The 13,453-nt window shown below is 47.8% G+C and overlaps 1 protein-coding gene across 2 annotated transcripts in view; it reads left to right on the forward strand.

Annotated features, from left to right (window-relative positions):
* The window catches only part of MTHFD1 (methylenetetrahydrofolate dehydrogenase, cyclohydrolase and formyltetrahydrofolate synthetase 1), a 72,814-nt gene that overhangs the window by 27,613 nt on the left and 31,748 nt on the right, over positions 1 to 13,453 (forward strand). For both annotated transcript variants that reach the window (XM_006018691.3, XM_025197928.1), the window contains exons 9-15: positions 6,487 to 6,614; positions 7,655 to 7,752; positions 8,599 to 8,772; positions 9,932 to 10,068; positions 10,766 to 10,812; positions 13,115 to 13,222; positions 13,332 to 13,406. In XM_006018691.3, coding sequence (XP_006018753.3) covers positions 6,487 to 6,614; positions 7,655 to 7,752; positions 8,599 to 8,772; positions 9,932 to 10,068; positions 10,766 to 10,812; positions 13,115 to 13,222; positions 13,332 to 13,406 — 767 coding nt within the window. The remainder of the gene's footprint in view (positions 1 to 6,486; positions 6,615 to 7,654; positions 7,753 to 8,598; positions 8,773 to 9,931; positions 10,069 to 10,765; positions 10,813 to 13,114; positions 13,223 to 13,331; positions 13,407 to 13,453) is intronic.

The raw sequence follows: 13,453 nt of genomic DNA on the forward strand, positions 1-13,453 counted from the left end.
CCAAAATGCCGGTAGTGCCACACAAAGGCCAACACTGCAACCGCAGTACACTGGCAGCTGGACTAGAGGGGAAGATTCCTCTACTGGTTGTGCAGTCTCCATCTGAGTCTGGCAGGTGCACAGCAGGGTACAGCCAGGCAGCAGCCCCCACTGCCAGACTACTGCAGCGGGTAGAGGGTGCAGGGACCTCTCAGGGCTGCTTCAGCAGTCCAGCTGGCACAAGGTGTAGTGTCCCTGGGTACCCATTGGCTGGACCCCAGAAGCTCCTGAGAGCTAGTAGCCCTGAGCTACTTGCCAGGGTGGCTTTTTATACTGCTGGGGACAGCACAGGTGCTGGCCCCAGGCTCTAACTCCCCCTGGCTGCAGATCAGGGAGGAGCCAGGCAGGGTTATTTTGCCCCAAGTAGCACAATTTGCTCCACAACAAAGCTTATGTCCAAGCACGTGCGCTGAGGCAAAAAGCGCCCGCTCAAATTTGCACCGCTTCTGTTAGAGCTGCTGTAAGCGCACGTGCTTGCATGTGTGGACACGCCCACAGGGTCTAAATCAGAGCGTAGGTAGTGTTTCCTCACAGCTTCCACACCATTGAGGATATAGCTTTATTGTGTTTGCCTTGGCTATTGGAGGCAGCTCCCAAGTATGTGCAGAGGAAAACGAGATACTGGGTGAACTCCCGTCCTCATGAAGGACAGTAGGAGTTTTGCCACTGCTCCATGTGATGGGGAAGAGCATTGCAAGAAGCACATTACAATAAAAGGTCAAATAATCACTTTGTCATGGCTGCAAAACCTTGTGTTCAAGGCAGTAGCTGTTGTTTCTGAGCATGAAGATTTGTTGTCATTGGTTTGTAGCATTAGATCTGATTAAGTGGCTTGGATCTAGCATGTGACTAAACTCGGAAAGCTATATAGAGTAAGCAGCTATAACATAGCTGTGAATTTGTACGTACGGAGTGAACTGTGCAATTTTGAAGGAGTATTGTCTTGAAGCAAAATAGAATTTGCAAACTGTTAGTGTAGTGGGTCTAGCACAAAAGTAAACCTGCAGAACACAGTGGGTTCTGGGATAGGGTTTAATTTATTTACTTTGACTCCTTTGTAAATAAGGAACAGCCATTCTGGCTTTTTCTGTTTTCTCCTCGCTTTAAATCCAAGTTGCAGATATTGAGTGATACAGAAAATTAGTCACCGTCAAGCTGCTATCATGCCTACACCCACAGCACTCTTTTAAAGGTAGCTTTATAATTGATCAGTCATTTTGTTGCAATGTAATTACCTAATGGAAGGTAAAAAAGTTTCTGTCCTACAGCTCAGCAGTCCTGTTCCTTGTTGATGACATCTGAGTTGTACTTTAAAAATGCTAGGTCCTCTGCTTAATTAAAAGGAGAGCAGTAAAAATCTGCTGTTGCTGTTTGTTATTATTTGATATATTTATGCTACCCAAACTCGGGCAGCTTGCCAGGAGCCAGAGGGCCACATCTGATTTGCATAAAGCAAAGCAGATTGCAGCCTCCCCCATCAACATGTTGCAAGTAAAAATACCACCCTGTTCCTGGCGTGCCACTATGTTGCCATTGTTTGAGGGCTGGTGAGAGCCAGGTGTTGAAAATTTGGCCCTGTTCCTTTGTGAATTTCATCGGTTTTGAACCTCCTGCAAAGTCAGCTCTGGCCATGCTGGATGCTGGCTCCTCTATGGAAATGGGAGGCCTAGCATTTGGGTGTTTTACATTGTCCTATGAAAACTGTTCATCTTCAAATGTCTTTGCTTGGTTGGGAGCCTGCAGAGTTCTGCAAAGCTTTTGCCTACGTCTCCCTTGTAAGAAGGTCCTAGTAAAAGGCTTTCAGCAGTACCCAAGGGAAAGCCAGGGCTAGGAATGGTGAGATTTGTTTCCTTCCTAGCATCACAGTGGTTGCTTTGTCAGCTCCTCAGCATAGAAAGAATACTGTTGCTGCGGAGACCTCTCCTCTGAGATTAGCAGAAGCTCTCTGCTCTGAATGTTAACTGTCATCTGCAAGCTTTGTCTGGCTTTTGCATGCATTCACGTATTCCCAGCTAGATGCCTGCAGAGAGTATGAGTCGCAGCTCTGGGATGGAGAGAGAAATTGTGTTGTGCATTATAACTAGACTTCCTGAGGTCTGAGAGAGAGAGGTTACAAGGACTGGAAGGGGTCAGTCAATCACGTCATCCCCTTCACAAAGTTACTGCAGACTAATTAAGTTTAGGGCAGGAGTGGGCACAGTATGGCCCATGGGCCAGATCTGGCTGGCAGAAGGGCTTCGTCTGGCCTGCGGCAGGTCCCTTGCTACCGTCTGGCTGAGGCACTGCCCACCCATAGTGCATCCTGCCATCACCTGGGCATGCAGCAGGACTGGCCCCCTTCCTGCACCAAGCAAGTTTCTGCTGCAGCTCAGTCTGGACTGGCAAGCCCAGAGCAGTGTGGGGTGCACAGGGTCAGGGCTGCACACATGGGTCCCCACTGCTACTGCAGGGCTGGGGCTGGCAGCAAACACAAGGAGCTGCCCCAACCCTGCTGCATGCCCAGGGGTGGCAAGATGCTTCAGGACAGGTGGCGTGGAGTGGACGTGGTTCACACTGGGGCTTCACGCTGTTGGTGGTGGCAGGGAGGTGCCACAGGGCACACAGGCTCCGAGGTGTTGCTTGGCAGAGGCGAGTGCTGACCAGCTCAGGGGGACATGCAGGGGGCTCCCATGTATACCCACCATACCCTCAAACCCTCCCCTGTAAACCCCACAACCACACCCTTCCTGCACACACACCCCCCACACACCGCACTCCCCCACACCCCCTCCATACACATACCTGCATGCCTCTGGAGGGAGCCCTGCTCACTGCTACATGCACACACCCCACCACACACACACCAACACATACACCCCCTCCACACACCCCACAAAACCCCATACTCCCCCCCATTCATACATGCCCCCACAGCCTCCCCCACACCCCGCATCCACACACACCCACAGCCCCTCACACCCTGCATCCACACACATCCCCCCACAAACCCCATAACCCCCACACCCCTCCATACCCCACAATATACAAGAGTAAGACTTCATTTTGAGCTGTTATGGAATCATTTCTATATATACAGCCCAAACGCACACAAATCAGAACAAAAATATTTTTTCAAATAAAATTAAAATATGTTTTTACGGAGGTTTGACTTTTAGTGTATACTTTGGGTCTTTTTCATTTCCAAGATGGCAAACCCCCTTCCCAAAAGAAGTATTTCCAGGGGCAGTGGGAGGGACTTCTGATGGCAAAGGTCAGAGGTTGGGGGTGGGATTTCTGGTCCCAAGATGGCAACCAGGGGGGCGGGGCACTTGTCAAGGGGTGGGGCCAGTGGCCCTCAACAGCTCACCAAAACTCATTAAGTGGCCCCCCAGCTGAAATAATTGCCCGCCCCTGGCTTAGGGTGTGGTGCTGCCACTGGGAGGCTGTCCCAGAGAGCACTGCTTTGCTTTGCTGTGTGCTGCAGGGACAGAAGAGCTGTGCTCCCTCCTGCTTTGAAACCCACGGGTGTGTCCAGACCAGCACAGACATTGCCGACCAGCCTGCAGCGCCACATACCGTACGTGCAGGCGTTCCCTGCGCTGCTACTTTGCAGTGCAAGGGGTTTTTTTCTGACCCCGGGAGATCACAGTTGCTGGCCTCAGCCTCCCCTACCTCGCCTGGGGCAACGTGCCACATGCCAGAGCACAAGTGGCGTGGGCATTCCCAGGGGCAAGTAGCAGTGGCACACAGCATGCCACTGCTGCTCGTCCCTGGGGAAGTGCACGGGGACGCATCCTATGAGTTTTTAGGATTGGAGTGTCTGGTTGCTTCAGCAAGAGCAGGGAGAGCAGCACCCAGTCTCAGCCTGCTGAGGAAGCAGTTGAAGGAAACCCTGAGCTGGTGCTTGCAGGGGTTTTTAAACTGTGCCAAGCTAATCTGCTAGGGAGTCACTCTGTAGCCTCCAACGGCAAATAACCTTTACAGCTGACTTCCAGATAGCAAGTCGGTCATGCTTCATCTGCCCGCAAGCCACTCGCATGCAGTTGATTTGATCGTGCACATGTAGAGAGTCGGGTACATGGTCTCATTCCTGTGAAACGCTGCATCCACCAGTGGCACTATTTGCAGCTAGCTCCTTTGACCTCTAACTCTCTGAATGTTCTCGACTATTTTTAGTAGTCAAGACAATCTCTTACTTTGAAGAAAATACAGCCCTTGAGAGCTTTTGTTGCTTTGTTGACACACTCCTGTTCTTTTAGACTGAGATGGTGAATACTGAGGGGGCAGGTTTAGAGCGGAGGATGGTTACAGGGTGACTGAGAGAGGTCAGGCACTAGATCAAGGCTTGGAGGATGGGAAGGAAAACACTTGAAAGCATGGGCATCCAAACTCCAGGCTGGATCTGGATCTAGGGGGCTCCTTACAGGACAGATCTGAAGCACCCACCCGCAGCAGTGGGGTGAACAGCAACTCTGTTGGCTTGGGGAGGCCACCGGGTTAACACAGCTGTCGCTTGCCCTGACAAAACGTGGACCCAGTGGGAGTCTGTACTCTGCAATTTGGTGGTGTTCAGCCCCCAAATTCCTAGCTGTTTCAGGAGCTCTGCCAGCTGTATTCTTGACACCTCTGCTTCAAGCTAATCCAATGCACTGTGTGCAGCCTTCAGTTGTACTGGGAGGCAGCTCAGATCCAGGACAGTGGGGAAAACTCGTGCCTGCCTTTACTTCTGTGTAACAGATTGGGATGGTTTTGTGTTGAGTGCATAATTGATCATTTGTTGTCTTTGTTGCCGGGGATGGAGTCTTCCTTGCTGGTATGATCTGTAGTCTTCCTTGGCATCCTGTGAAAAAAAAATGTAATTGTGTTATTTGCCTTTTGCATTCCTAATGAAGCTGCTCTTTGGGACGGGCGGTTGGATTGTTGCGCAGCTCGGGCAGCAAGCTGACAGTTGCTGTAGAAACACGATTTAGCAGCTATGACACTGTGCAGGCTTTGAACACCAGGAGGAAATTTGTTGCTTACCGCACAAACGTAGCGAAACATCAAAACTGCTAATTGTCAGCAGCAGCGTGGTTAAAATATTAGCATTGTCTGTAGTTGCTGCTAGTGATTTTTAGGCTTTCTATTCTGTTTTTTCAGTCAGGCATTTTATATAAGGTTCTTACTTGTCTCTCAGAATGAATGCTAAAGCTATGGATCATGTTCTGCGCTTGTATATCTGCTGTATAGCTACTGAAAAGTGTGTCTCTTGTTCCTTGTGGCATGAAACGTCTTCTCTATTCTAAGTCAGCGAAATAAAGGCCCATCAGTCTAGAAAGGAAACTTAAAGCCACCTTTTTGGCATGCCACACCGAAATGCATCGACTTCCTCAAATAGCGTTGTCGATCTGCTTGTGAATTCTGTTCCCCGTACGTGTGAGCCTTCCTGGTGACTTCACTGAAAGGAGAGCATTAAAAAAACAAAAAACAAAGCTACGCTGGATTCAGGATCATCCGTTTGTGGGGGAGAGCTGGGTTGGTGGTCAGTGTTTGCCAATGAAAGAGAAGACATTTTGGTTGTTTAAGCAGAGGCCTCCATTTTTCTTTTAAGCTGTATTTCAAATGTGATTTTTAACAAAGCTTTGATCTAGTTATACTGCAGTAGTATTGGCCATCCATTTGCAAAGTAGGAAGAAACCAAAAAGAATGGAAAACTCTGGCCTCTGTCCAAAAGCCAATGGGTTTTATTCTACATAAGGTCCCCTGTATGTTATAACATGCTCACGAGGTTCTGTTTGGACTGCGTCTTAGGTTGCAAACTGGAGCATTAGTATTACATTTCATCCCCTTTTGGCGATTTATAGAACCCTTTGAATTAAATGTAAAATAGGCCATATTTTATAGGTTATAATTATTTAAGAACGGAGCAGGGTCTAGACTTGCCCTGTAATGCAAAAAAGTTTAATTAGTATATAAAGAGTAAAGGCAAATCTAGCTCTCTACTCCCCACTGCTCTTCCAGATCACTCAATCATATTCACATTCAATTGGAAATATAGCTTTCAGTCAGTTTTTGAGAATTGTCTGGAGTGAGTTTGTAGATTGTCTAGCTATACCTCCTGTCTCCCACAATGCTGAGACTTTGTGTACTCGTGATCTTTCCACTGCCAAAGCAACATGTGATCTGGAGCCCTTCATGACATTTCCAAAGGGGGAGAGGTGACCCTTTAGGAAAGGCGAGGCTGCCTGTGGTCCCCCTAGTGTGCAGATAAATAATTCTGTTTTCACAAGCCCTTACATTTCATTTAAAGGAGAAATCCAAGACTTACAGCAAAGAGAAAAGCTGCATCCCAAGTGATTGTGCTTCTATTATTTCAGGGTACTTGAGTCCTCATCCCACTGGGAGTCTGATTGTTAAGATGCAGCCTCCTTCATGGTATCCGTGAAATGCTGTCTTACAACATTCTTCCATTTGTCTTTTCTTCCCCAGACAGTACCAAGGCCAGTGGGAAAAGGGTAGTTGGAGATGTGGCATATAGTAAAGCAAAGGAAAGAGCTGGCTACATAACACCAGTTCCAGGAGGTGTCGGACCCATGACTGTGGCCATGCTGATGCAGGTATGTGAACAGCAGAGGGTGTACCCTGTTCTCTTCTGTGTGTGCATTCACTAGGTAACACACAGTGAATTGGCATTTCTGGGGGTGGGTGGAGGTGAGTGAGGGGCTGGGAGGAGTTCTGTGCTGGCACCAGCTATGTCAGTTAGAAGTGTAAAGAGGTGTGATCCCTGCCTAATCTAGTTACACTTGCAGAAGTTCATAGTGCAGGTACAGTTGTACCTCGTCTGGGAGGTGTGCATTCTGGTTCACAGCAAGGATCCTTTGTTGGTATACAATGCTGCTATTCCTGTACTGAGCCAGGGCTTCAGCTTTTTGCTATTAATCCATCAAAGCATCAGAACACCCTATGCAGTACAGTGCTGCTTCCCCTATACTTCTCTACATTGTTTTGTGTTTAAATCCCAGGGTGGGGGAAGGTTGAGGTTTTGGTTGTGGTTGTTGCCTGTTTGCATGCGACTTCACCACACACATCATGTTACCTGGTGTGGCTTGTACCAAAGAGCTCAGGGAGTTTCACATAACTATAACCTGTTGTCTTGCCTGCTGTTCCCTTAGTACTGTGCAAAGCAAGATGGTTTTGCCAGGGGGCTTGATTTGCTTACAGGCTTCTGGAAGAGGGAAGCTGGGTGGAAAGAGAATTCCAGCTTGTGTGCCAGCAGGTGCTCGAAAAATGAGCTCAACGGTCTTCCTTGATGCTGATTGCAGAGAGCACCAGTTGTAATTTTAAAACCACCCACAGGGTGGTGGGACTGCTAAGAAGAGAGTGGCAGTGCAAATGCCTACCCCTTGCCCCACTCCTCACCAGGTTGAGCAAACCCTCCTGGGCTAGGAGGTGAATCCAGTCTAGTGCACTAAAAAGACTGGGCTTAGAAAAGCTATTTCAGAAAATTAAATAAATGACTTCACCCCAAATGCATTATTGACCTGAGATGAGATAGAAGAGAAGGGGGCATACCTTTTCAGAGCTGTATTTATAAACCAGCTTGTTGCATGCACCATTCAGGACCATAAATCAAGCCCTTTTCTTTCTTCCCCTTCAGAGCACAGTGGAGAGTGCACAACGTTTTCTTGAGAAATTCCAGCCTGGAAAATGGAGCATCCAGTATAACCAGCTCACCCTAAAGACACCTGTTCCCAGGTAACACTTTAAAATAAATTACTGTTGACAGTTCAGTACCATGGCCATCTTACCTGTTGTCTGGTATGGGCAGTAAAACAGAAGGTTTATGGGCAAGGAGATAATAGCTTCAGGTCATTCTGATTCCTAATATTCTCAGTGGGTTGCAAAGGAAAGCCTAAAAGTCCCAGTCTTGTAGGGTAATGTGTACACTGGTTCTTTCATCTATATTTTCTGACCCTGTTTACATCTTTGGGTTCCTCTTCTTTGATGCAAAGATCCTCTCATATATGCCAAGCTGAAGGATGGAGGCTGCATTGTGTAGAGCAAAGCAGTTGCTGGTGCTGTTGAACATACATGTTGCTCATCAGGGTTTTATGGGTAGGTGAATGAGGTCTGGGTGAAGTATTCCATACTGCTTTTAAGGGCCATTGAGCACTGCCATTAGCAGTTATGTAAAAAAGGACTTTGGTCAGAGGAACCTAAGTTGATGCTTCAACAGGACTTGAACATGCTTAAATATTTTGCCAAACTGTGGGGCTGAAATCTCTATACAGATATAGCAAGAGCTCCTTGAACTGGGAGGAGCTGGGTTAGGGCTTCTGCCGAAGAGAAGATGCATGAAAACGTGTGAAACATCACAGAGCTGGCTAAAAAATCCTTGTGTTGGACACATTAATAGCCATCCAGCACTGGGGCAGCCTCTTACCCATAATGCCGTGAACTAAATAGTTCTGCCAAGCTGGGCTTTGTTAGCCATGAAATAAGATTTCACTTTTTATGCTAAGCCTTTGTAGGTTATACGTGGTGGAAGCTGGTTTGTGGTTTAGCAGTCTAACTTGCCTCACCCCTCTCTTTCCTTTTAAGTGATATTGAGATCTCTCGATCTTGCATGCCCAAGCCCATTGGTCAGCTTGCAAAAGAAATCGGCCTGATCTCTGAGGAGGTAGAGCTGTATGGTCAAACGAAAGCCAAGGTTCTGCTCTCTGCCCTCAGACGCCTGAAGGACAAGCCAGATGGCAAATACGTGGTTGTGACAGGGTAAGTTGTTCTTGCATTTGTGGAACCTCTCATAAATAACATCATGGTGAAAGACGGTCCCATTCCTTTGGCTTCAAGTTAGCAGAACATGTGGCACGATGTGGTGTTTTTATTAACGAACATAAGGGAATGTACTTCGTCAGATCAGTGGTCCATCTAGCCATCTAGTATCCTGGTTCTGATGGTGGCAGCAGTGGGTGGTATACAGGGAGAGTGTTGAACCAGATATCTCCAGAGCAGTGGTTCCCAACCTCGGGGCGTGACCCAAATCAGGGTCGTGGGGGGGGGGGGGTGGGGGGGGCGCTGCAGTAGGGTCTTGTTGGCCCGGTGGAGCGGCCGCGGCCCCATTCCCTCTTGCAGGGTGGCTGTGGTTTGGCCTGCCCTCCGGCCCCACAGGGTGAAGGTTTCTTTATGTTTCTTCCAGCCAGAAATTCAGGCCATGGGGCCCCGCTCAGTGTTAAGGGGGCCCCACATGGGCTGATTTGTCCTGGGCCCTGCACCTCCCTAGGGTCGGCTCTGGGTCGGGGGGGTCCTGATTTAGGGTCGCGGCAAGAGAAGGCTGGGAACCACTGCTCTAGAGTGCCCTTATTCAGTACCATCCCTGCATCCACCAAGAAAGCAAAGTAGACTTGATCAAAAGTAATATGCTATACAAATCACCCCAGGTGGGGTGTGAATCCATAATCTCTGGTTTAGGAGGCCAGTGACTTATCCATTAGGCATGAAAACATAAGCCTACATTTTTATGAAATTATGCTACCATTCCTGGCAGTATTGGAGAAGGTGGCAGAACTTTTTGAAGTCTTATTGCTTGATCATAAAGAGTGCAGTGGCCGCTTGAAGAGATTTTTAGGAATTGTCAGATTGGATTACATTTACCTTCCACCTCTCCCAGTAGCCCATCTTTGACAACAGTCAGCACCCGGTCTTTCAGAGGAAGGTGCAAGACACCAGTCTTGAGCGAGTCTGCTTCCTCAGCAGGCTTCCTTCTGATGTCTTGTGGGTAGAGACTGGCTTCAGCCCTGAAGGCCGAGGCTGGGGTTTTTTCTGGAATTTGTATTGCTGCAAAAGATAGCTACTGGCTATTCTTGTTATGCAATCCTGCTATGAACCTTGTCCTTCAAGGAGTCTTTTGTTCATGGTGTGCTTTATACTGCAGCATAACGCCTACACCTCTGGGAGAAGGGAAGAGTACCACAACAATGGGCCTTGTTCAGGCTCTTGGAGCTCATCTGCACCAAAACGTCTTCGCCTGTGTCCGGCAGCCTTCTCAGGGGCCAACTTTTGGCATAAAAGGTACGAGCGGGCAGGGTCTTACTGCTGGTAGATTGTGCTGGATTGAAGTTGTGTGGGAAAGGTCACTGGCAAATGCTTAGAAATGTCACTTGTCTTGAGGGACTGTTTTCTGTTCCTTCATAGGATAATCCCCAACGATATCATCTAGGGGAGGGGTTGACAACTAGGGGTACATGTACCCCTGGGGGTACTTGGGAAGGCCCTAGGGAGTATGTGCAGGTGGGCAGGGATGGAGCACTGCCACCCCACACCGCCACCTCCCAGGAGCAGGGCGGGGGTGGGGGGCCCAGGGCTGTGGTGCCCCTTTCTGGGCCACACAAGTGCCGCCTGGCTGACTGGATGCAGGGGTAGTTCACACAAGGCAGCTGCCACCACCACCCCACGCTGCTGCTGCTCCGCATCTGGCCATGTGGCATCCCCCCAGCTGCACATCCAGCAGCTTGGGGGTACACTTATTAAAAAAAAGTTGAAAGCCCCTGATCTAGGGTTTCACTCTTATGAAAAGAGAATTAAATCCCTCTAGAAGGGATGCAGCCTTTGATTATACTTATTGTTTGCTGGGTTATAACCAGCCTGGTTCAATAATTGAGACTTTTGAAAATAAGTGTTTAAGTAAGTATTCTTTGATCTCACCGCATGCTAAGGAGACATAAGACTATCTGGCTGATGATGACTTCCTTCCTTTGCCTTTTTGCAGGTGGAGCTGCAGGTGGTGGCTATTCTCAGGTTATCCCCATGGAGGAGGTAATTTTGGCTCATGGCCCTACTGTGTGTAATGCCCAGCCCTATATAGAGACAGACTGTGGTCAGCTAACATGGAAACCTTGTGTAGAGGCAGATGTATCTGTCTAAAAAAGAGCGCAGACTTTTTTCCACAGAGCTGTAATATATATGCTCCAGTACAAAGCACAAGGGCAGATACATAGTGTGCCGTTGTGAAGTCCCAGGATTGTTGTACAGGCCTAGGAACCAAGAGAACTATATCCCATAGGGCTGTTGCCACTTTAACTACAGTGGCTGGGGCCCTTGATTTGAATACATCTGTGCCAGCAAAACCTCTCCCTGCTGACAGAGCTGCGACAACCCCCGTGAAATGACTGGAGCTGTCCTCTGCCATCAGAGCTGCATCCCTGTGGGGTGTTTTGATGGCAGAACTGCACTGTCCGTGTCCCTCACCAACGTAGCTCTGCCCTCGGAGCCCTTGGCATGTGCACACAGGTGAGATTCTCCTCCCAGCCCAGCTGTGGAGCTCTGCATTTTCAGACTAACCAGTTCCCTGTTCTTCCATGGCTCATTTGTGAAATGAGGATAATGAAGACTCTCTTTTGTAAAATACTGTGGTGCTTAAAGTACCAAAATATTAAGTAGTGGTCCTTAATTACACATTACCCTACACTTGTGGATTCTATCAATAATGTATTCTGTGGACTTAGATTTGACTGTTTCAGATTATTAATTGCAATGGAAAGGGAAATTTGAAAAGTAGAAATGTGAAGACACAGACGTGCTGGTGGGCAACACATTAGTCAGGAATACTGCAGTGTTACATGGAAGCAGCTACATTACACAGGTAGCAGAATTGAGTTGGGGGTGAAAAGGCCCCTCGCTCTGCAGCATTGGTGTTACTGCACATAGGTAATTATGTTTTGTATCATGTGCTTGAAATATATTGGCACATTAGAGGGAATTTAAAGAGGATTAGCAGAGGTGATGAGTGGGGAGCTGGTATGGATTTATGTAGCACAGCCACAAAATATATAAATAAAGGCAGAGATTGATGTAAAGTGGTTCTGAGGGGTCTATCAGTAGATTTGACAACAAAAATCACCTCCCAAAAGGCTGTGGAGGCACTGTCACTTGGACCAGTTATCTAGATTACCCAAAACACTAGTCTGAGCCCAACATGGGGAACTTGGATGGCTCTGGGAGGGGGCTAGCTAGACTGTGCTATTTCTGACCTGAAAGGCAGAGACCTACAAGAGCAGAATGTATGATTTTTCTAAAAATCAATACATTCCTCCCTTCCCCCCACTTCTTGCCTCTCCCTTCTAAGCAGCAGATCTCTGGAGTCATTCATCATGACACAGATGCTGAGACACTGATGGACATAACTTGCAAACAAGCTCTTCTTGGCCTGACTGTTAGCCAGCAGAGAGGTTTAAAGTGAAGGCTACAAAACTGAACAGCAAGAGGTCATTTGGTTTTAGTGAACCAGCATTATTGCAGCATGTGGCTGTGCTGCCTCTATTTTTGCTGTCTGGTCACTTAGGTCTCAGTCTGTGGCTTTAAGGCCTTTGTAGGTCTTGCCTGTTTTCTGACTTTTTTCTAATGCTGTCTTCTTCCTTCATCTCTCTCTCATTGTGGCTAGGTCTTAACTGCAGCCCCTCCTCTTCATCTTCATGTTTATGCTCAAGACAAGAAGAAAAGGCTATAAATCTCAAATGCCTATACTCCATCTACACTGTAGTCCTAGCAGTGTCTATAGTTGAATGCAAGCTAGCTTTAAACTAGTTGACCTGGGAGCTGATGGCAATATAGTCGCAGTAGCACAGAACTCAGCATTGGCTTCTGAAACCACTGGAGAGGCTGAATGCTTGGGTATTGTGCATGTCCTGAGCTCTTTGTTACTGCATCTAGGCTGTAAGCATCACCTGAGCTAGCCTGGAGAAGAATATCCTAGCTACAATGACTGCAGCCTAGACAGCCTATGCTGCACAGCTCTGAAATGCAAGAACAACTAAAGCAATAGAGCTGTGTTGTGCCATCAGCTGCTTGACTCTTGAAGACCTGGCAGAACTGAAGGAAATGACTCTGGTCTAGGAAAGCTTTTATTTGCATGCTGCATTCTGGGAGTTGTAGAAATGTGGGGGAGGTGTTTTCTGTTTAGACAAATTCTATCTCCTGCTCCACATATTGTGCGGAGTGATTTCCCCACCCCCCGGTACCACTGCTATATTTCTCTTTCCATCTGACTGTAATAAATGAGAATTAAATAAGGGTGAGATGATTGGTGTCTCCCTTTTTTTCTTTGTTTTCCTCCTCCTAGTTTAACCTCCACCTTACCGGTGACATCCATGCTATCACTGCAGCCAATAACCTGGTAGCTGCTGCTATCGATGCTCGTATGTTCCATGAGTGGACCCAGACTGATCAGGTAAAACACAGTGCAAGCAATTCCTTTCTCTAGTGCACTAAACACAGTAAATTATGTCAAGATTTATGGGATATCCTGCAGCTGCTAATTTTGCATCTTGTTTTACAAGGCTCTTTACACCCGCTTGGTGCCTCCGATCAATGGAATTAGGCAGTTCTCTGATATTCAGATCCGGAGACTGCAGGTGAGTTGATCAACCCTGTTTGATGTCTAGTGCTTTTTTGTAGGGAA

This window comes from Alligator sinensis, unplaced genomic scaffold (assembly GCF_000455745.1).
Source record: "Alligator sinensis unplaced genomic scaffold, ASM45574v1 scaffold13_1, whole genome shotgun sequence".
NCBI lineage: Eukaryota > Metazoa > Chordata > Crocodylia > Alligatoridae > Alligator > Alligator sinensis.